The sequence below is a fragment of the Mustela putorius genome, unplaced genomic scaffold (assembly GCF_011764305.1).
Source record: "Mustela putorius furo isolate JIRA1106 unplaced genomic scaffold, ASM1176430v1.1 tig00000095_pilon_pilon_pilon, whole genome shotgun sequence".
Classification (NCBI taxonomy): Eukaryota; Metazoa; Chordata; class Mammalia; order Carnivora; family Mustelidae; genus Mustela; species Mustela putorius.
The window spans coordinates 10831612-10854945 of NW_025421280.1; the positions used below are offsets into that span (position 1 = coordinate 10831612).

Below are 23334 nucleotides of genomic sequence, written 5' to 3' on the forward strand. Positions count from 1 at the left end.
ATTAGCCCCAACATGGGGCTCAGACCCACAATCCCAAGATCAAGATCACACACTCCTCTGCTTCAGCCAGGCAGGTGTCCCAGAATGAGTCTAATTTTTAACATATATCAGTTGTTAGGATTGCAATTCACACTTCTGATACTATCCACAGATATCCCATTATGATTCTCACAGAGAAGCATGTGATGGGCTTGTTTTTAGGTAGTTGCTAAAGGGCCCTCTAAAATAATAATTTGTTATATCCAGCAACTCCTGGAGTCTGATATGACCTGAGTGCTACTAGAAAATTCTCCCTTGTCACATGTATATTATGCTTGGGAATTGCCTCTTTGATTATTAATATAAGTTATTAATATCCAGATAAAATATTAGTAACATTAATAGTATACTCTCTTATTTTGCTAAACAGAAATATCAACCATGTTTCAGTCTTTTAAACATAGAGCATTATAGTATGTCACATGAAGGAAATGTTTCTACATGAATCCAGCACAGTAGTCCAGCCAAAATGTCATATTTTACAAATACAGTATGTTTTTGTTAATATAAGTATTTTTCAAATTTGCACATGCAAAACAAAGCTCTTCTCTAATTTGTGTACCTACCATCCGCTAATATGTTTAAGTTGCTTTTGCATACATCTGTATGTTATTCATTCCTAGCTACTTTTAATTTGATTAGAATTGACATTTTAACTTGTCAGGCGGCCATCTCTAAAGATCTCCTAATTCCTTGATCATTATTCAGTGCGTGTATCATCTAATGATCACATTTGCTTATGTAGGCTTACACATGTCTTCATGGAAATCACCGCGGTTTTGTTAAATGGCAGTGTTTAAGTCTGAGAGCCACCTGGGACAGACTTCAGAGGCAGCTTCTCCAGTTAAACAGAGAAACATTGAAGAAAAAGTTCCATTGTTCCTTCTGCTTCATAGTTCTATTTAGCTTATCTCTTGACCATTCCCAAAAGAGCACCCTCTCATCCCAAGAAGAGAAGTGTAACTGGCTTTCCCAAAACGTGAGGTGTAAAGAACAAACCTGTGTGACACCTGTTTCCCTTAAGGAAAAGAATGCTAGGTTGGCAATTTTGCATTCTAGGTTTTTCCATGTATATTGCCATTGTGAGAGAGTACCTTGTTTCTGGAGGGAGGCAGGGGTTCAGACTCTCTGTAAGTTCCAGGATTTCTGACTTCTCAGGAGGCTTGCTTGCCCTGCTAAGCAAGCCCAGAGGCAGCTCCAGCCCTTGCAAGAGTTCTGTTAGTCAAACACAGCTTGCCCGGGGCAGAGCTGCTTTGGCAAAACTTGCTCTTCTGCAAGATCCAAAAAGAAACCCTCAACTCCTCTGCCAAAGTTCTGTCAACTCCACTTAAACAGGAAGGCTCCTCTCAGATGCAGAGTTAGGCTGGGCTCTACCGTGCCAGTGACTTTGGCTGGATGGAACACCCTTAAAATGCCACTACAGAGACACACGGTGCCAGCTTGTGGAGCAGTAAATGTCACAGTCCCTCCACAGAGATCTGCTCGATTCGAGTTGGGGTTTTTGTTTTGTTTTATTTCCTCTCTTTATTCATAAAGTTATCCATCTCTCCATCACATCAGTTGATCCATCTTCATTCAAAAACCAAAAGGTGGTATAGGTCACATTTTTAAACTTTTTATTAATTTTAGCCTTTTACAGAAAAAATGTGCTCCTTGGTTAACTTTCACAGACTGAACACTCCCTTGAAACAATCACACAGATAAAGAGACGGAACTTCCTCAGCACCTCTACAACCTTGCCTTCTTTCTCCCAGTTTCTATCTCACTTCCAAGGGTGGCTGACTACTTTAACACAAGGCCCCATTTGAAATCCACTTGTGCTCCAAGCATTTAGAATTAGAGGGGAGTTTGGGATTCTTTTCTTTACCAAGGTATCTTTTTGCACGTGTAAACATTTCTCTGTTTTAGTTGGACTTAGTTGGGGGAGGACGTGTCTTTAAGCGTTTTATACAATTATTAAAAGCTAACAGTTCTTCTTGATACAATTCCCTCATCTTTGCCATCAACTACGACACCCTGTTACACACACCTGTCTTCAGGAGTGACAGTTGGAAAGTATACATTCAAGCGGGGGAACTTCCCATCATTCCTTGTATCTAATATCTGACTTGAGAAAAGTGCCTCCAGAAAAATAATTTATGACTAAAAGAAAATGAAAGTGCGTCACCGTTGCTATCAATTCCAGCTATTTCCCTAGCAGCCCAGCTGCACTGATGCCAAGAATTTCTTGAACTTCAAGTTCTTAGTATCACACAAGGTCTAGACTCTCATGGCAGTGGATTTGGAAACCAAAAGCCCCTCACCAAGGCATTTAAATAATGTGATCATTGTGTATAGGTGTCTTTGAGTTTCTACACTTTTAAGTCACTCTGTGGTTATTTTTTCTCCATTCATTTTTGTCATTTCTCTCTGAATACTGAACCACACCACAGCTCCCCATCCGTAAGCTGTTTTCTGAAGTGTGTTGCTTGAGTTTTTACTGTCGTCTTGCTGTGGACTTAGCCAATTTATTTACAATTGTCATGTGCTTCTGCCACATCTGCATTGTCACTGTGATGGTATTTTTTTCTTTCTGTCTGTTTCTTCCACAGGAGTTTAACCAGTAACCTACCCAATGTGAACCTACCCAATGTGAACCTTCCCAAAGTACCAAATCTACCAGTTAACATCCCTCTAGGCATCCCACAAATGCCTACTTTTTCGGCACCGTCATGGATGGCTGCTATGTATGATGCTGAGTGTGTATTCAGTTCACATTAGATCTAATTTAAATTTAAGTGATCTTGGCATGGATATGTATTGTTTATTTCTATACATCCTATATAACAGAGATGGAGATGGATAATTAGACATATTTTGCTGATCATACAGAGACAATATTGTTTATTTCTGGCATGCAGCGTGTTTGTAAGACGTTTGCTATATATACAGCACTAACAATTTGTCTTACGCCCACTGAATGCTTGAGGACTATGTTTCACTTCCTGAATTCTTTTGCAAAAGGAGTCTGCCCATGTTTTGTTTTTTGTTGCTGCTTTTCTTTTCTTTTTTTAATTCAGGTGCCATGACTCTATGAGTTCTTCATTCAAAAGTAGTCCCAAGAAACCTCTTTGATGGGCAGTCCAGGCCTCTCTGGCCTGTTCCAAATATAAGAGGGAAGCACACTTACCTAGAAGTTGGGGTTTTCTTTAAATAAAAAATTCCTAGAGACTGTTTAAACCATAAAGCATATTTCTGGTGTCAGCAAATGGCAGGATATAGTAACAGTATGTTCAGGGCTAAATGAAAACTCCTGAATGGATCAAGCCTCAGTAATGTCTATGTTATGTAAAGATACTTTTCAAGGTCATCATGCAATGATGCATTGGGATCTAGGTAGCAAGAAGATATCTAAATTTGAAAATGCAGGAGTCGAACAACAAATAATTAAGTTTTGCAGTAGCTGTATCATCTGTGGTCTGAGGATAGGGCCATTCTTTACGTTCATCCATACAAATGCCAGGAATGCACAGGGTTTGTGTTTCTGGGAGTCCTGGCCAACCCTTTAAAGACAGCATCTCTGCGGTTGAGGTTGAGCCACCACTTCTAGCTTAGGAAGTGAACCCGCTCTCTATTTCCCTTGGCAAGAAGAAGATCCAGTACCCCTAAATTCTACCTCAGGGAAATTAAATTAAAACCATGTGCATGATTTAATAAGTGAAATAGGGTTTAGTGATTCTATACCCTCCTTTGATCCTTTTCTTAGACCACAGCTAATTATAGGCCAGATAAGCTTTTTCTTGAAAGAATAAATTGGCACATTTTCAAAGAGAAGTGTTATTATCAAAGGAGTAAAAAATGATCTGAAGCTAGCAGTGATATTTTGAAATCTCAAAATCACATTCATCTAGACGGCCCTCATAATTTTTATTTCTGCAGTGATCCAGGTAGAAACAGGGCATTAAATGACTGCTCTACTTGGCTGCTGTGAAGTTGCCTAACATTTTTTAAAACCTCTATTTGTTCACAAGTGCATGATGAAATCATATAGTCAGTGTGTCTGATTCTCTTTTAAAGACAAATTTAAAAACCTCCAAAAATTTATAACTGAAAAAAAAAATTCTTCTAAAAAAAAAGTAAATCATATTCATGCTAAGATGACTCTATCAAAAGTTAGATGAGGTAGTATCTGTTAAAAATTAAAATATAAACCTCTGAAAGCTTTTCTTACCTTCTTTATGCATGCTCCGTGGCATTGTTTTTGAAAAGATATGAATCAAGACATTGTAATAAAGCAGATAATGGTCTCCATTCAATTAATTAAGGCATGAGTGGGAACACATTTTGGTAACTGCTCAGCAATCAAAATAATCTTGGTGCTATTGCCTTAACATTAACAGTTTATCTTAAAAATAAAAAGAAAATATTCTTTTCCTCATGTCAAAACTTAATAATAAGCTCTTCAAAGAAAAAAAAAAAAAAAACCCTAGAAGAATTTTTTGAAACTCTGAAACCAGATGGGTGTCAAAATGTTGTTGTAATAAATACCAATTATTGCATTCATATGTACTTAATGATTTAAAACATACAATCATGCAGTTCCAAAACGGGGTTTAGACTAGACAAAGTTGGGGTTTCTTTTTCCCAAGCATAGGATGGTGGTAGGGGGAAGGCCGAACTTTCATAGAGAAACAATGCATTCCCCCGCTTTTGAATAGTGCTTATGGCAGGATCTGAATAGAAGGTATAGATCCTCAGTCGCCCACCAGGAAATGCCTGATTCTATATCTTTTCATAATTCCAGTTTCCTCCTTTGCCACTTTTCATTTTTAAGGATGTGTTTCCATGTTTCCTGCTCCTTCGTGTCAGATACATCTACATACTGACCTCAGGCTGGTCTGTCCTTGGAAACGTTACCCTGTTGGTCCAGGCCGTAGGCTCCCTCCCGGCATGTTGGGAGTTTGTCCCCTCCCCACCCCACAGTAGCTGTGTATGCGTTTATGCACTAGCTATATTTCTCTCTGAAGCATTAATTCAATGCAGCTGGCATCTGTCACAATAGAAACACCCACTCTCATCTGTTTCTATAGACGATGTCAGAACAAGTGGTAATGCATGGTGTGTTGGACATTTTATAAATTACCGTGTTAGCATTAGTGGTATGCGAGGAAGGGGGGGTGGGTGGCCACCCCTCAGAGCTCCAAATGGAACTGTTAACCAAAGAGAAAGCCACCCAGAGAAGGACAAGAGGGTGAGAGATGGAACATTTCCCACACACAGGCTTTCCATGGATGCCCCAGGTAAAAGTTTCCTAGACATCATTGTACAAAAAGGAATCAAGACCAATTTCTCCATCTGTACAGGGGACCGGGTAAGGTGGTGCAATGGTAAAAGAGCTCAGGTTTTGAGCCCTAAAGCTTTGCAGATATCCTTTGTCGGCGCATCACTCCCCACCCCCGCAACTCACCTCGTCCTGGGGCTGCCTATGCAACAGGCTGGTCTATGATAATTGGAGTGAGAACCAAACTGAACAAGAATCTTGGACTCAAGGTATCCAGGTGTACTCGTCTTGATTTGAGTCACCCCAGTTTCTTTCCAGCTCTTCAAGAGAGAAAGCAGGTCCTCGCTCACCACTTTGTTAGCACTGTCCTTTTAAAACTGAAAGTCTTGTGCAATCTCCAAGAGACCTCCGCTCTGGAGGGGAGCTGGGGAAATGCATGAAACCCTGAATTTTAATAACTGCATGGTGCCATGTAGTTATTATCCGTTGGAACTTACTTCTTCCTCTGGTTCGTGGCCTTCATCTGAATCATCACATGTGTTAATGTGGTTATTAAAAGAAGGCTGATTTTTACCATACACCATTCTCCGAGTCATTGTGGGGCAACACCTTTCCTCAGACTTCTCACTGGTCTGGAATAATTGGCCAAACAACGCAGACTAAGTCATGTATGGTAAAACTCAAAATCTGCCGGTGGAGACGGCCCCCACCTCCACCGCCAACACGCGTCGTTTTGTATGTTGAAGCCACTGTTTGCCTTAAGCCTTCTAGCGCCTAGTTGTCTTTGTGTCAGCTTTTCCAGAACCCAAGGCCTATGGGTGACTCTTGTTTTCTAATTTTTATCCTGCCAGTAATGGATCAGGCACTTCAGAAGATCTGTTCTGGAAACTCGATGCCCTTCAGACCTTCATTCGGGACTTGCACTGGCCCGAGGAAGAGTTTGGAAAGCACCTGGAACAACGGCTGAAGCTGATGGCAAGTGACATGATTGAATCTTGTGTAAAAAGGTGAGCCTAGGTGGCTGGATGGGCCCTGCACATCTTCCCCACTACACTCTGACTCGGGGAATGGTAGGTGGCCCCTCTTCTAACTGGCCATAATTTGGATTTTTTTGGAGAAGGTGATTGCTTGTCCAAGTCAGCTGGAGTGGTGGCCACCCAAGTCTAGCTCCTGTTCACCTGCCCCACATCTGTCCCAAACCCCACATGATACGGTAGCCAGTTTTTTCACTTAGCTCCACGAGGAGAGGATCCATGTCGTTCTTGTTCTTCTCTATATCTCTGGTATCTAGTAGCACCTGACACACAATATTTACTTAGAAAATATGTGTGTAAGATATAAGTGTGTGTGTGAGGGGATGGTTAGTGGGAAAAAAGAGAAGTATAGGCAGTTCTGGAGCCAGGATATCCGAACAGGTAGCAGGAAGTGAGTGTCTCTGCAGAAATGTGAACAGGATCTCAGCAACATCATTTGTTCCATATACATGAACTGAGCACCTACTCTGTGCCCACTCTGAGTTGTCCTGCCCGAAATCTAACTAATCATCAGTGAGGGGGCAGGAGACGTTAAACATCCATTTGGATTTCCTACAAATTTCCTGCTTTGTCGCCATGGCATATTGGGTAGAGGTGGGAATGCTGCAGTGCAAGTTCCCAGGTAGAGTGTTCTGAGAAGGTGAAGAGAAGAAAATGAGAACAATATGCATCCATTCAACAGAGTATTTAGTTCCTCCTACCTGCCAGGCCCAGTGCTACATTCCTGGCATACCATGCCATGAAGAATGAGAGACTGCGTCCCTTCCCTCCTGGAACAGAGATGGAATTATCATCACCCTGTCTATCCCCAGACACACATCCAAGTTCCTCTTCCAGTTCATAACTGCTCCATTATTTTTCTTCATTCAAGACGAAAAAGAAAGAAAGACCACAAGCAGCATGGGCCACTCCAGATCTCCAGATGTTGTATAGTTTGGTTGATGGATCAGTTGTGGGTGATGGGGGCTGGGTTTGTCTGGGAGTGATCTGAATTTTATATCTTGGAAGAAGAAAAGAAAAGGAATAGCATCAAAACTGGAAGGCAAAAGAGCAAAGAACAATGCAGGGTCAGGCAGGTGAACATCTCAGGAGGAACTGGAGAAGGAGCTACGTGCTGTGGGGAGTCTGGGTAGGTGTTTGACGGCACTTCTGGAGCCTCAAAGTCCAGGCAATCCAAATTTTTTGTGTTTAGTTCGTTCTTTCTACTCATAGAACCAAAGACAGGCCTATTGTTCAAATCCAAGGTCAAAATGTTTCCTTAGAATTTTGAATTCTACCATTTCCTAAATAGTCTCCATCAGTTTTAGAAAAAGCAACTCTTTTCTTGAAGCCAAACCATTCCACCGAAACTTCTTACAGGGCAGTTCCCCTGTGATGAAAAGTTCTCTCCTGATCTGTACTCAGGGCTGCGGCACATTAGAATGAACACTTACCAGCTTCTGATCTATGCACACAATTGTACAAAAAGGCATATAAGCCCTTCTGAGAAGACGGTCTTTCCAGTAAAGAGTAGGAAGTGGGGAGTTGATGGGGGAAAAATGGAAGACGTGGATGTGAAAGGAAGACAGTGATGCTATCTTATCCCTTACCACAAATCTCTGTGGCCAGCCACCACAAAGAGTGTGAACTCCTCACCGGCAGGGAGTATATCTTACTTTGTTCTCGGCCCTCCCCAGGTCCCAGTATCATGTTTGGCACATAGTAGCTCTTAAGTAACCTTTTATTAACAGAAGTTGATGACTACACAGTCACACTTGATATCAGAGGCTTAAATTTCTTGATGACCCTTCCAATTACGGCCCTAGACAAAAGCAGACAACTGCAAATATAAGTGCAAATATCATCCCCCAACCTCCAGATGCAGAGGGCAAAGCATGAAAATGTCTTTGGGTGTTTTAAGACACAGAATCTACATGAGTAGAGCCTAGAACAATTGCTTTCCTCTTTGTGATGGAATAAGTGGCCATTGTTCTAGAAGGACATCACTGTAAGGATGTTATTTCATAGATGTAAATATGCAACATCCAAAGTCAATCAATCACCCTTCATTTCCAAGTTTCTGAGAAATTTACATCATTCATCTGATGGTCAAGACAGAGCCTCTAGTCTAGTCTGTATCAGATACTGTGTTCTACTGAAACATGACCCCCTAACTCTGTCCTCAAGGACAATCAGTTGAATTCAGTGACCTCTCCATCCCTGGCATTTTGCTCTATGGAGCCCTCCCAGTCTTATTAATATTACATTTGGTTTCCCCTTTTCACACCCTCCAAGGGCAATGCACTGTGAAAACAGAAGGCATTTACTTTGCTGTAGGGGAAAAATGTAGCACTCCCCTTTCTCCAATTGGGCTGGAACTAGCATGCCGGCCTTAGAAGATCAGTGCAGGGACCTGCCCAACTCAGTCCCCATCAGACCTCCTTTTCACAAAACTAGAAAAGGATGTATTTTCAGTGTAGCTTAAAATGATCATCATGATTAGAAAGCTACTTCAATGCATGAGTCTTTGGAAGCCAAGATACATTTATCTTTAACATGATCATATAATATATAGGAGTGCTTTAAGGGTTGGTTTTTGTTGTTGTTGTTTTAAGTTTTTTTCTTAAGAACTAGACTTCCAACCTTAGAAATTATACTTGGCTTCCCTGAATGCACTCAGGGTGTGTTAGCAAGCTGGCATCCTTTCCTGAGCTAACTAGCTATGTGGTCCTCCTCTGCACTGTTAGAAAACTGCTACTAATACCTCTTGAAGCAACGCTTTCCTGGTGGCTGCATGATCTCCAGAACTTGACGGTAAACAATACTGAAAAGATGCATTGGGCGAAAGGAGCTTTCATAAAGCCACTTACAAACCAGATGCTTTTCTTTCAAGACATGAAACGATGTGACCCACTTCTCTAAAACCTTTTAAAATATAGCTGGTCCCCTATACAATGCCGATACCAAGGATTAAATCTCACACCTGTATTACCAGCTGGCCATGTGGGACTAGGTTTTTCCTGTGAACAGTAAGTACATTGCCGGGATCATATTGTGACCTATGTCAGAATTATGTCCCATTAAGCTTGCACCATTACACAGTTCTTGAATTGGTAAGTATATTATGCCATTTTCACTTATCAAAAATACATACTCTGAAAAATATATAGAGATATATACTCTGATCACAGAATAATAGACATTGCCCATAAATAGAGTGGAAGTCCCCTGATACCACTCCTCCTAATTTTACTTTCCTCCCCAAAGTTACTTATCTTATTTTTTTTAGTTTTTAAAGCCATATATAATAATTAGAACTCTTTTTTTTTTTTACTTCAGTCTCCTTCAAAACCAAAAGGGGGAAAAAAAACCAATAAATGTCATTTAAGATTTTTTTCCCCCACCATGAGATTTTGAAGATTAGAAGCTGCTTTTTTGTTTTTTGTTTTTTTAATGAAGTGATTCAAGGTAGGCAGTTGCCAATGTGAGAGAACTTACATATGCTATAATGCTATAATTGGGTTTTTGTTAATTCATTCATTCTCCTGCAATTAGGGATCTCCATAGCATGTAAACTATAGACAGAAATACACTGAGCTACAGGTGTTCCGTGTACTGCCGAGAAAGGGAGGGTTTCCGTGGCTGTCTCCGTGAATAGGCCTTCCTTAGTTGGGAAAGTCATTTTTAAAAGAACACATGTGAAGTCATTGTCGATTGAAACTGATTACAGCCTTCAATTTTCTTTTTCACTGACCTCTCAGAAAATGTCTCCTCCACCTGCTGCCATGAATGCTGAATTGGTCTTTTCCCACTTTGTTTTAATAGAACCAGGATTGCATTTGAAGTTAAGCTGCAAAAAACCAGTCGATCAACAGATTTTCGAGTCCCACAGTCAATATGCACCATGTTTAATGTTATGGTTGATGCCAAAGCTCAATCAACAAAACTTTGCAGCATGGAAATGGGCCAAGAGGTAAAAAAAAAAAAAAAAAAAAAAAAAAAAAAAAAAGGCAGATTTTTTTTTTCCCCCTCCATTGATCATGTAAAAGAAAACTTTACAAATTCCTTCCATCTACACTGGTCTACTAGTTTCAGAAATATCCTTCTAACATTTGTGGGTTTAGCTACAGATTAATGTTTGGTATCTGTTTGTTAAGTAAATTTCTAAGGCATGTGCTAATGAGAATGCCAGTCACTTGGAAGTGATTCGTGGCTGGAGTTGGGGTGGCCATAAAGTTCCTTCAAGTCAAATAAGATGTAATGACCTTATCTATTAGGCTGGTATCTCCAACAGATCTCTTTTCCAGAGTGCAAGTCATTTTCATATTTGAAGTGCATCTTATCACTTTGAACATCTGGACCACAGGAGGGTTCTCTTTCTTTCATCAAGCAACTCCAGGATGTAAAATGTTGTATCACTCTGCTACCCCATCCCCAGGGGTAAAAGCCAGCAGGTTCTGAATTTTTAAGAAATCACAGACTTTTTGATTTCCTTAGATTGAGTTGATTGTGAATCTTCCCTGACCAAAAGGTTAGTCCTTTGCTAAGTTTCCAATTCCAAAGTGGTATTTAAAATGTAAAGGAGAAAGAAGCAGCAACTCGGGCTTGATTAAAGACTATCATGATCATTTTTCTCCGATGGCCTCAAGCCAGCTAGATATTCATATACCAATTTAGAATTAATTCAGAAACATTTCTGGCAACTCTCGTGTTGTTGCCAATTGGCATAAATTGCTCCTAAATCAGATCTTTCGATACCAGCCGTACATGCTCAGAATTCTTACTAAATTATATTTGCTCCTTATTCGTTATTTATTTTCTCTTACCGGCACCTTCCATTTTTAAATGTGGGTTGGTGGTATTCTCTTCCTGGCAACATCATCTCCAACCTTCTTTCCCTACTAATCTGCTTCCTCAGACACCCCTGTTAGTGTTTGCTCCAGACTGACTTTCTTTGGAGGGACATTTGCTCAGGGGTTATGTTCTAGGCACTAGGGGCAAATGTAAGGGGCCCTTGGTTCTCTTTCATGGCTCCATGTGCTGCATGTGAGTGACTTAGAGCAGTGGTTCTGAAGATTTCAGTGAGCGTCAGACTCATCTAGAGAGCTTCTCAAAACCCAGATGGTTGGGTCTCACCCCAAGGGCTCCGAGAGGTCTGGGGTGTGGTCCAAGAATTTGCATTTCTAACCAGTTCCCCAGTGATGCTGATGCTGCCGACTGGTCTGAAGACCACAGTTTGAGAATCATTGGTGTGGAGGCCCACTATCCAAAAAGGAGTTAAAATTAGGGCTCACACCTGAAGGACAGGTTGGGTGTTCAGCCGCCAGGGTTCTTACTCCAGCTGTGTTACAAATGAGCTGGGCCTTAGTTTTCTCATCTATAAAATGATAGCCCTATCCTTCTTTTTTTTTTTTTTTTTTTTTTTAAGATTTTATTTGTCCATTAGAGAGAGAGTGAGAGAGAGCATGAGAGGGGAGAAGGTCAGAGGGAGAAGCAGACTCTCCATGGAGCTGGAAGCCCGATGTGGGACTTGATCCCAGGACTCCGGGATCATGACCTGAGCCAAAGGCAGTCGCCTAACCAACTGAGCCACCCAGGTGCCCCTAATAGCCCTATTCTAATTTAATTCACACTCTTTTGAGCTGCAGTGTCAGTACTTAAGACCTTACCAAGAAGGACCAGCATGTGAAATAAAATGAGAGCTGCTCTAGATAGAGTGAAGGGCAGGGGGTCTAGAAGCCCTGTGCTCAAGCTACCATGTTCCTTTCCACCTCTCCATTTCTTCACTGCCTACCTGAAGTCTCTCCAGCTTCACAGAGCCCACTTAAAAAACTCTGCTTTTGGTGAGCTATAACATTCATTAAGATCCCTTTGAATTCAGACTTTCCAAAATTCTCTCTCTCCTGAATTTTTCTCCCCTTGAGCTCTTTTTTAAAAAATTGAGATGTCATTCACGTGCCATAAAATTCATTCTTTTAAAATATACAACTCAATAGTTTTTAGTATATTCACAAAGCTGTGCAACCATCACCACAATCAATTGTAAGACTCATCCATCACCCTAAAAAGAAACCTGACCTATGAATAATAATTCCCCAACCCTCCCTCCCCAGCCTTGGGCAACTACCACCCTACTTTCTGTCTCCAAGAACTTGCCTATTCTGAGCAGTTCATATAAATGGAATCTCATGTGGCCTTTTGTGACTGGTATCTTTCATATGACACCATGTTTTTAAGATTCATGCTGTCACATGTATCAGCACTTTGTTCCTTTTTGTACTGAATAATATTTTATTATATGGCTATACCCATCTTATTTATCAGTTCATCAGTTGATAGACATTTGAGTTGTTTCCACTTTGTAGCTACTCCAAGTAACACTGCCATGAACATTTATGTTCATGTGGGCCTACATTTTCATGTGGACCTGTGTTTTCAGCTCTCTTGGATATATACATAGGTTTGAACTTGCTGGGTCATATGGTCATTCTGTGTTTAACTTTTTGAGGAACTGCCAAATTGTTTTCCAAAGTAGCTACACCATTTTATATACCCATCAGGAATGTATGAGAAATCCCATTTCGCTATGACTTAGCCAATACTTCTAATTAATCTGTTTTCTTCTAGCCACCCTAGTGTTTGTACAGTACTATCTCACTGTGGTTTTGATTTGCAGTGATGTTGGCCATCTTTTTACATGTCTGTTGAGCATTTGTAAATCTTCTTTGAAGAATTGTCTATTTAAATCCTTTGCCCATTAAAAAAATTAAATTGTCTTTTTATTAGCTGAAAGAGTTCTTTATATATTCTGGATACTAGACCACTATCATATATATGATTTGCAACTATTTTCTCCCATTCCACCAGTTGTCTTTTTCACTTTCTTTAAACACATTTTTTTAAGTTTGATGGAGTACAGTTTATCTCTTTCTCCTTGGAGCTTCCCAAGATGTCCTTTTCAGCTGAGTTTCACAAGGCTGACCTCATTCCAGGAGGAGGAAGGATTGCACTAGGACTGGCCTCCTTTCTCCTCAGTAGCTCTTACAGTCCCTCCTCAGACTGACTCAATTGTGGCCATATTTAAAGAACTCCCACACACCTACTCAGATGCTATGCAGTCCTTCCAAACAAGCCACGTCATTCTGATCTTAACTTCTTTCTCTTTGAGCTGGGTTATGGGGAGAGTAGTGAGAGTTGGGTTGCAAGGGTTACTGTCACAGGCCCCATTAAAAATTTGATGAAATTTGGGGAACCAATGCCCAGGGAAAAAATACTTCCCCATAAGTTTGCATTTCAGGCAACCTATGGACCTTGCTAAGCCAAAGGGTAGCCCCTGGTTGGAGATATATGATGAAAAATAGCAAGTTGATTTTGTCAAAAGGGGATCCTGCTCTTATCTTTACCACTAATCACTTCTGTGCTACAATAGAATAACCTTGGCTTAAACTTGGGATCGTGTTTTTCTGAAGAACATGTTGTCTAGTGCCTTTGAAGTACACCTTATGGAGCCTATACCTTAGCTTCCAAACTCTGTGACCTTGAGCAAGTCCCTTACTCATACAACCTTACTGTCATCATTTGTTACATGAGAGATACAGCATTGCAACACACAACCTTTGAGAAATACGGAGCTTGTTGAAACTGAGGATAAAGCTCCCTCATTTCTGGATGTCAGATTAGAATGTTATCTTGGATATGCCCAAACAGTAACATTTTGAGGCTAAGCAACAATGCCTGCCTCTTTCTGTACAGTGTTCTATTTGAAAACATGTCAAGTATCCCTTACAAATAATTCAACATTCTTCTTTTTTTTTTTTAAGACTTTATTTATTGATTTATTTGTCTCAGAAAGAGAGAGAGAGAGTACATGCACAAGCAGGCAGAGTGGCAGACAGAGGCAGAGAGAGAAGCAGGCTCCACACCAAGCAAGGAGCCTGATCCGGGACTCGATCCCAGGACCCTGGGATCATGATCTGAGCCAAAGGCAGCAGCTTAACCGACTGAGCCACCCAGGCGTCCCTCAACATTCTTCTTTTTTAATTTAAACAATAACTAAAGCTGGTAAACCTTTCCCATTTTTCCACACTTCCCACATCCCTCCTCTCAGACCAAATGATTGTTATTAAGGACTCATCCAGTACTGTGTTCTAGTCTGTGGCTCAATCCTGAGACTGCCAGTTTCTCAAGCTATGCTAGAGAGACCTGCTATGCCATTTCTCCTTAGTATCATTGAATCAGAGACACCTATGTGACCAGCTCATGGAAATAGAGGCCTCTGATGACCTTCGAATGAAACGAGACATCATTTTCTAGAAATATGTACTTCCTTTCAGGGACCTTGCTGGCTCCGACCTTGAGTGGAACTTCAATGGGAAGTCCATGCAAAGGGTCTCTCAGTAATTTTTCTCATTTTGAAGAATGGGGATATTCATCTCCAAAGTCAACTGAATTGTAAAAATGAGATTGGCCAAGGATGACTAGAAACTGGGAGAATAGGTAGCAGTTCAATTTTTTTTTGTTTTTTGTTTTTTTAAGATTTTATTTATTTATTTGACAGAGAGAGATCACAAGTAGGCAGAGAGGCAGGCAGAGAGAGAGAGGAGGAAGCAGGCTCCCGCTGAGCAGAGAGCCTGATGCGGGACTCGATTCCAGGACCCTGAGATCATGACCTGAGCCGAAGGCAGCGGCTTAACCCACTGAGCCACCCAGGCGCCCCGCAGTTCAATGTTTTTGCATAGTTTTTACTTTGTGAGCATGGATATTAAGCTCATGTGTAGATCTAGCTATAGTACCTGCTTCCACCTGGATTCCAACTCCCTCAAAGTGTTTTAGACTAGTGACTGGCCAGGTGACACAGTGTTCTCCCATCTCAGGACCACTTCCTGAATTTCATCACCAGGGTAAATTCTCATCTAAATGCAGCTGTTGAAGCATTTGTTAACCATACTTTTCCATCTTAAATTTTTTCATTAAAATTTGCAAAGCACCAATAGAGAGGAAATTGTGTATTAAATAGTTTCTCACTTGGTCTAGTGTGTTTTCATCTCATATCCAAGGTCAGATGGTCTTAACAGAAAGACAACATACACACAATCTGTTCCATGACAAGGCAAAATGTGCAGTACAGGAAGTCAAGTGGAATGATTTTTACAAAGTGATTGTGAATTTGCAGTAGCTCAGCTCATCAGAAGCAGAAGTAAATGCCCCAAACTCTCCATAGCATTGAAGATTAGCAGTTCCCTTGCTATTATCATGGTCTAGTGCCCCAGAATGTAATTTGTGGGCATTACTACTACTACTACTACTACTACTGCTAGGGTCAAGCCAATCCAATGACACCCAAAGAGTGAACTAGAAAATGCAAATACAGGAAGGATCCCTCTTTGTACCCATATTGAGATGCAGATGGAATTGGATAGTCTGTCTGACTGCAAGAGACTTGTGACAAGATTATCTTATTGGGGGGATGGTACCTAAAAGATGTCCTGGTAGTGTTTATACCCCTTCGTGGAACTTCACATGTGCATGGAATAAATAATCTCCCCAGAAAAATCAGAACGAAGGCGGAGTGCTCCCTATTGCCCCCAGAAAAGCTAAAGTTAATCAAATGAGTCTCAGGAGACTCTGGTAAAAGAAATTCATACATTTTTGCACTTCCTCACATAGGAATGGAGGGCCTGCTTTGATGTATATTGCTTTAATTCATGATAAGCACAGGGGACGTTACCCTACTGTACTCTTTACCAAAATAGGTCTTAATTAATTCAGATTGTAATTTATATACAACAGAATATATATATAAGTTTTGCATAAGTGTAGAAAAATGTAAACACACATATAACCACTATGCTAACCAATTAATGATAATAGTAGTAATACTGCTATATACTGCTTCTCAGTTTCCAAACCATATTTCCATGTGTTGTTTCACTACTGTGTTAGGTGATTAGGATTCCTGTATTCACAGGGGTCATTTTTAGCCTCAATGAGGAAATGAGGAAATAGACCAACAGAGATTGACATGTTCAAGTTTCTTCTGGAAGGAAAAGGCAGAATAATCATAGCAAATAGCAAAATGACTTTTTTATGACAGAAAAAAAGAAATGAGAACAGGAGTGGAGATGATTATATTTGTTTAGAATGAAAAGAAGAGACAGTGGGACTCTCTGTGGGGTGGTCATGGCCACATTTGGCATGGAAAAACTGAAGGTGGGAAGAGGTTCCCATCAACCCACCACATCTCCATATCCTTCAGTTTGGACTTCTTCCAGAATGAAAGGTTTGAGGTTCCCCCCACTTGAGAAGAAAATGCTTATTTGATTTTCAAGAAAGAATGATATTACTAACACCCCAGACCAAGAGCCTGTGTCTTTCTTGGTGCATGGAAAACAACAGCTCTTGGCTCTGCTTGCTCTTTTCAGCCAGGTTCTTCAAGAGAATGTTTCTATTCTCAGGGATATTCTTTGCTTAGGTTAGAAGCCCCTTGTTTAATATTTCAGATAGTATTATTTAGCCTACAACTTTCTTTTCTAAGTTAGTTGACTCTCATAATTAATTTAATAAATGTGAATCATTTATAGTAATCCAAAGAAAATCAAGCAGAGTGAGGCAGTCACATGAGGAGGAAAGTAAGCATGTGATACTGGATCTTATCTCAAGACCTAAAAATGAATTTGGAGCCCTGTCAATATTCCTGAATTCTTTTGCTCTGACATCTTTCTTTGTGTTACTAGCACAGAATTCTGCAGATAGTTTTGCATTTAGCTTCAGGTTTATGCCACTTACTAGTAAATCCCTTCAAGGAGCTAGCAGTAGAGCCAATGTGGGTTCTGATTCATCAGGGCTACACAACATGGATGATTTGCTTTATTGTTTTTCCTCTAATCAACTGAAAGGGAACTAAAATTGGAGGACTGAGCATTAAGACCATATCTCCTTACCCTTAGCTTCTGCTTTATGAGCTTGAACAAATAATATTTGAATTGCAATTACAGTTGACAAGATGTTTTCACAAGCGAGGATCCTCGCTTGATCCTCACAATGGATCTGTGAGTCTGAGAACAGGACCACCAGGAAATGGTTTTTAAGTAATAATAATAAGAAGAAGAAGTAATAATAATAATAATAATAGAAGAACAGACCCGCTAAATATCTTTAAACAGGGTTTGCTTCATATTCTTTCCAAAAGCAGTGTTTGTACTGGCTTCCCTTTCCACCCCACCATTGGTCCTGCGTGATTAGTAGCAGTTTTCTGTTTTTTTACAGATGAGGAAACTAAACTATATTTTCTTAGGTGACATGACTTCCTGACTTTGCACCGGGACTTTATTCAGGTCTTAACAACTACAGAGGAAATTCCCCTGTGACTTTTACTGGATTAACTTAAATCACATCCCTTCACTTGCTTTCATTAATTCTGATTGCCAGTTATCAGAATATCAAACCACATTCCCATGGCTTATTATTTCTGTATGTTTTCCTAGCTTTTTGAATGGTTTGTTTAATTTCAATTTTCTCATGTGTCCCTTTGTCCTAATTTTTATTTGCACTGTTCCTTTTCTTTTTCTGTTCCTAATTAATCATCCTTCTGAAAGTTTGCTAAAGAGTGGGTAAGTGCATTTTCCTTTCCAAATAACAATGTTTTGCATTGTTATTTCTTATTAAGGAATATGGAATAATTCAAATGGATACTAAAATGATCTAATAAATGTCAAGGAACTGGCATACAGTATTTTCTGTTGAAATCGCTTTTCCTCTTTTCCTGGCATTTACAGCAGATTTTTGTTTGTGTGGGGGTTTGTTTTTGCATTACTATTTAAATTTAATCGACAGCGGACGTTAGAGAAATTGAAAAACTTAACAGGAGTCTGAGTGGAGGCTCTAAACCTGGATTTGCTTTTCCATGAATAGAGAAAATGAATGGCTGCCACAAGGGTTCAGAAAATGGCACTTTGCCTCGGCACTCAGTCAACATCTAGATATAGAATGAGTGGGCTCTGGGGCATAAACCCAAAGTATCAGAGGGTTTCAGAACAGTTTTTGCAAAATCAGTCCCAATGTCTTGGTCAAATTCTGAACCACATCCCCCAGCAGTTTTCCAAAGAGAACTTTTCATCCCCTGTATTAAATTATTGTGATATCTTGTTTTGTAAGTTCCAGACCTACACACCGTTAGGCCATGAGGCCATCCATGCATGCTATTTGTAATTGTGTGTATGTATCTATACATATCAAAGCCATCAAAAGCTTTGGGTGAGGAACCATGTGGCTGGTAATTTTTTTTTAAGAGCTTCAGATCTCTCTTCATCAAAGACCTGGAGTCAGAATCTTACAGCTGCTTCTGGGAGTATGGAAATAAACTGGGTCTGCAGGCCAGGCTTTATTTATAAATTGTGTTGTCTAAAAATTACTGACGGATGCAATGCCATCACCTCCCCAACATGCTAATATTTGTCTTTCTGTGTTCTTTAGCATCAATACCATTCAAAAATAGATGAACTAATTGAAGAAACTGTTAAAGAAATGATAACACTCTTGGTTGCAAAGGTAACCTTCAGCTTCAGGTGAAATGTTTCATTGTGAACATCGCTTTGTTATATCTGCATTTCCATTAAAATGTAACACGTTAAAAAGTTGAGCTGAATACTTGTATCTCTCAGGAAACGAGATCGTACGTCACCCAGGCTCAGCTCGGAATGATTTTTTCTGATGATTGCGAGCCGTGTGAAGATGAATTGATAAAGTGGCATTTGTTAACTTAATAAGAAATTGTCCCCAGACGTCGTACTAGGTTATGTGGAAAATGTTTGTTTTGTTTTTCAGCACTGACAAAGCTAGATTTTAGAAACAGAAAGTTAAACGCTAATAAGGAATTCTGCCATCCTGAAAACCCCCTTTCCCCTCGTTTCACATGCAGTGAGAGTCATAATAAAACATAAAAGTCAGATAAAGCTATTTCAGTCACCCTCATGAATTATAGAATTTTAACTAAGTAATGCTGAATGGGAAGACATTTATATTTGCCAGTGCTAAACTTCTGTTTCCCCCAAATTACTGATAAAATACAAATAAAAATAGATTGGATTAAATGTAGTGCTAATATGTAACGTAAAAACTGCTTTGCGCAGTTTTGGATTTTAAAAAGTGCATTTAATATTATCGCATGCTGTATGCAACTCAATAATATTTTGTCACTTTGTACTTCTGTAACACGCTATATTTGCAATCACATAATAATGAAGAGAAAGCCGGATAAGTCAAATATTTCTGTGTGAAAGCAATCTATTCCTTTCCCCAAAAGTGGAAACCAAATAATAGAACGCAAAACCGAGCAAGGTCATTGCTAGTCTCTCTGTGATTGGGAAATGTTGCTCCGTGGTGTGAACACTTAGAGTTTGAAATAATAATTCTTTTTTGCTGTTTTACTAGTTCGTTACCATCTTGGAAGGAGTACTGGCAAAATTATCCAGATACGACGAAGGGACTTTGTTTTCTTCTTTTTTGTCATTTACTGTAAGTAAAGAGCTTCTTTCTTGCCTGGTTTTTGTTTTATTTTGGGTTTGGGTTTGGGTTGAGAGGCGGGGTGCCAACGTGCCAATTCGGTTTGGGTTTGTATGTTACTTAAGGTCAACTGCTAATATATAATAACACTAGGAGAATAAGCAGGATATTTCACAACAGCAGGTAATCCAAAATCATTTCTATTTCACTTGTGAATATACAGTATGTATGTACGTATATGTATGTACACACACAAACACATATGTCTCTATATGTATCCAAAAGAGAGCTGCTGGCCGGAGCCCACATTAGCAATCTCAGACAAATGACTTCCTGTTTCTGGGCTACCATTTCCCCATCTGTAAATGAGGAAAATTAATTTTAAAGGTTGCAAATAGAGATCTTCAGGTCAGACAGAGCTTTTAAATATGTTTTATTTGGTCCTCACTGTGTCAGGTACACTTAACTGAATTAGTTGCCTACATTTAAAAATCTGGAGAATTCACAGGGATGTCCATATTCCAGGCTTTCTCTATAAAGGGAACAGTTAACAGCTCTGGGCCTGCATAAATGCATAGTAACCATCTGCTGGAGTGGAGTCACAGTGGTCCCCATTGACCACACATGTGTTTGTGCCAGTTTCCTCTAGTGTCTTCTTGGCCATTTTGCTCATTCATGTACCTGCCTGGGCTTGGGAACATTGGAGTTTACAACCTCTGGAGTGGATGATTGAGTCTGTACAAATTGTGAGGGGCTCTAATTCTGTGCCAGAATAGGGCACAAGCATAGAAACAAGTTTGGTTGTGGGCGGAAGCCAGTCTAATTCTCTGTAGGTAAATGAGCAATGGCGATAGTCATTAGAAATGGGCTGCTTTGGGGCCTGGTTCTCCCACCCTTCTTGTGCTTCTTATGACACTGCTTCTTTTCCTGCCATTTCTGATAGCAGGGTTTTTGCTGGCTTTGAGACCAGGTGTTTTCCTCTGACGGGGCCATAAGAAAGACAATCAGTTTAAGTCCTATTATCTCTGGGTCTTAAAAACAGACTTAACATATGAAGAATCTCCTAGAAAGGCACTAAATGCCAAGATGAGGCCCAGCACAGGGTTAGGGGTTAACACATCAATCTGGCAGAACCAAGTTCAGATCCCATTGCCAATATTAACCAGCTGTGTGATCTTCAGTAACTGTCTCAACTTCTCTGAGCCTGAGCCTCAGCTTTGCTTTGGTTTTGGTTTTGGTTTTGGCTTTGGGAAGGAGTGCTATTTTGTAATTTTGGTTAGGGTTTATGTGCTCATGTATTAGTGGTGGTTGCCTACAGTGGTGTATGGAGTGAGGAATGGATAATGTCTTCTATGGTGAGCTATTGTGGAGATAATGTATGTGAGAGAGCATAGTGTAGTCCTCAATAAATAGTGGCTATCGCTAATGAAAGATAACTAACATGATTATTATACAGTGCAAAAACACACGCACTCAAGTTCTCCCTAAATATGCCTTAAACTGGTATTTCCCATGCATTAGATTTTCTGGGAATTAGGGAAATGTAGGCAAAAAATACTTAGAACAATTCTAGATAGCGTCCATATATCCACATTCCCAGCTTGTTTTAATATGCAGCTCTGAACTTCCAGATATAAGGATTGAACTCAGCCCTGGAAATGTGATGGCTTCAGTCCCTGGAATAGTGGTAAAGGTGGGGTGGGATAGATGGTGGTGACAATAGGAAATCTATCCCACAGCACTTTGTAGAACTACCCATAATGTGCCCCAGCTGTAAGGATACCTTTCAAGCCACTCCTTTGACAAACAAGGAAACCAAGACCCAGAGAGGGGAAGTAATTGGTCTAAGGTCACACAGCAATGGGCACAGTAGAGATAGGAAGCCAGGTCTCCTGCCAGCTTCCCCCCACCATTGAACAACTTCCTAGAGAGAGTGGGATTCAGCTGGCAGTTGCCTAGCACTGGAAGGCAGATGGGCAGATGAGTGGGGAAGATTCATAAAGAAGGATTCAGGGCACATGAGTGGGAAATAATAGATAATCTTTCATTCCTCAGTGAAGTCATGGAAATGGTAAAAAGAGGCAGAATTATCTGCAGCATTTCTGGAAAACATTCCCCTGACACTCACCAAAGATACCACTTTCTTCAAGTCTTCATTTTAAGCAAGTGTTTTTACAGTACTGGACTTGAATGAGTGCAAACCAGGAAAGCCCTTCTGCTTTTTATAGAGCAGAATTCAGAAGTCAGCTCTCATGACTGACTTCCCAGTAGAATTGGGGGAAGGGGTCCCCACGGCAGCAGTAAGAGGACACCGTACCAGGGGGATTCTCATGGGAGGGTGAGAAACAAAGACGACCTAGCATAGCCCAGGCAGGAGTTTTCAAGCTGAAATTCTCATGCTCTCATCTCTTTCCTGAGACATTTTGCAGCCTCTCAGCATGCCTAGTGAAGTCCCCGTAACTGCAGAACACTTCAGTGCCTGTTGCTGGGCCTGTAACTTCCCTTCCTTAGTGACACTTCTCCCACACACTTGGCCATCCCACGGCCAAAAGCACCCACTTATCATTTGCAGCCTCTGTTCTCATCTCCTGCTGGTATTCCAGCGTCGGAGAACGCGAGCTGTGCTTAGAGGTGGCAGGAATAGCTATCTCTGCACGGGAATTCTGAGCTCCTGCCCAAATTTCAATGGGCCTTTGAAGACTTCCTGCCGCCTAGTTGTATGAACTACGCCAGAGTGGAGTGGAAGAGAGGGCAGAGGGTTGGGCAGGGGCAGCAGGCATTGTGGGAAGAGCCGGGAAATCAATGAGGAGAGAGCCAGCTGTGAGTCCCGGGACCTGGACAAAGGCAGAGAGATGGTGCCGACACCCTGGCAGGATTTCCTTAACTCTGCTCCCATTTCTGATTCAATTCTTCAAGTATTACTGTGCACTTACCACGTCCCCACCTCAGCAGGGCTGCCAAGTATGAGCCATGTGCTGTGCCCCCCAGAAAGCTGACAAGTATCGACAAATATGCCACCCTTTCCCCCTCTTTCTCCCGCTGAGCGCCTCCTTTCCTGGGTGGGCTTGATTTCATGGTCCAAGCCAGACATTTTGGAAAACGTCTGCAGTGGCACAGAGCAGGCAGGAATATTTATTTCTCGTCTCCATCTGCATTGCTTCCTCTCTTGGAGAGGAGCTGGGGGGAGGAGGGAGGAGGAGATGTGGCTTCTTCGTGCCAGCCCGAGAGGCGTCCAGGCGCGCCCCTCCCCTCTTCCCTCCCCAGCCTCAGCAGCAGGAGCAGCCTGGGATTTCTGGAGGCAGGCGCCTTTCGAACTTTGGAAAGATCAGCCCAGTTGGAAGTCGCGATTAGCAACTATCCGCCCATTTCCCCTGACTGCAAGATGTGCTTTTGTGTGGGTTGCCTGCTTGGAAGGGTCCTTGTCTGGTGGGTAGCCTCACACTGTTTTTTTAGGAGGCCAGGAAGGGGGACAAGCAGGTACCTAGGTCTCTCTCCAAACAAATTAAAATACTTTCCTTGGTC

General features: G+C 40.9%; 1 protein-coding gene across 25 annotated transcripts in view; it reads left to right on the top strand.

Moving 5' to 3' along the window:
- CADPS (calcium dependent secretion activator) overlaps positions 1-23334 on the top strand; it is a 469919-nt gene that overhangs the window by 380696 nt on the left and 65889 nt on the right. For 15 of the 25 annotated variants that reach the window (XM_045078210.1, XM_045078228.1, XM_045078216.1 and 12 more), the window contains 5 exons: positions 2631-2777; positions 6151-6306; positions 10138-10285; positions 18784-18858; positions 19741-19824. In XM_045078210.1, coding sequence (XP_044934145.1) covers positions 2631-2777; positions 6151-6306; positions 10138-10285; positions 18784-18858; positions 19741-19824 — 610 coding nt within the window. The remainder of the gene's footprint in view (positions 1-2630; positions 2778-6150; positions 6307-10137; positions 10286-18783; positions 18859-19740; positions 19825-23334) is intronic. The other 10 variants (XM_045078255.1, XM_045078257.1, XM_045078259.1 and 7 more) reach the window with 2 other exon arrangements.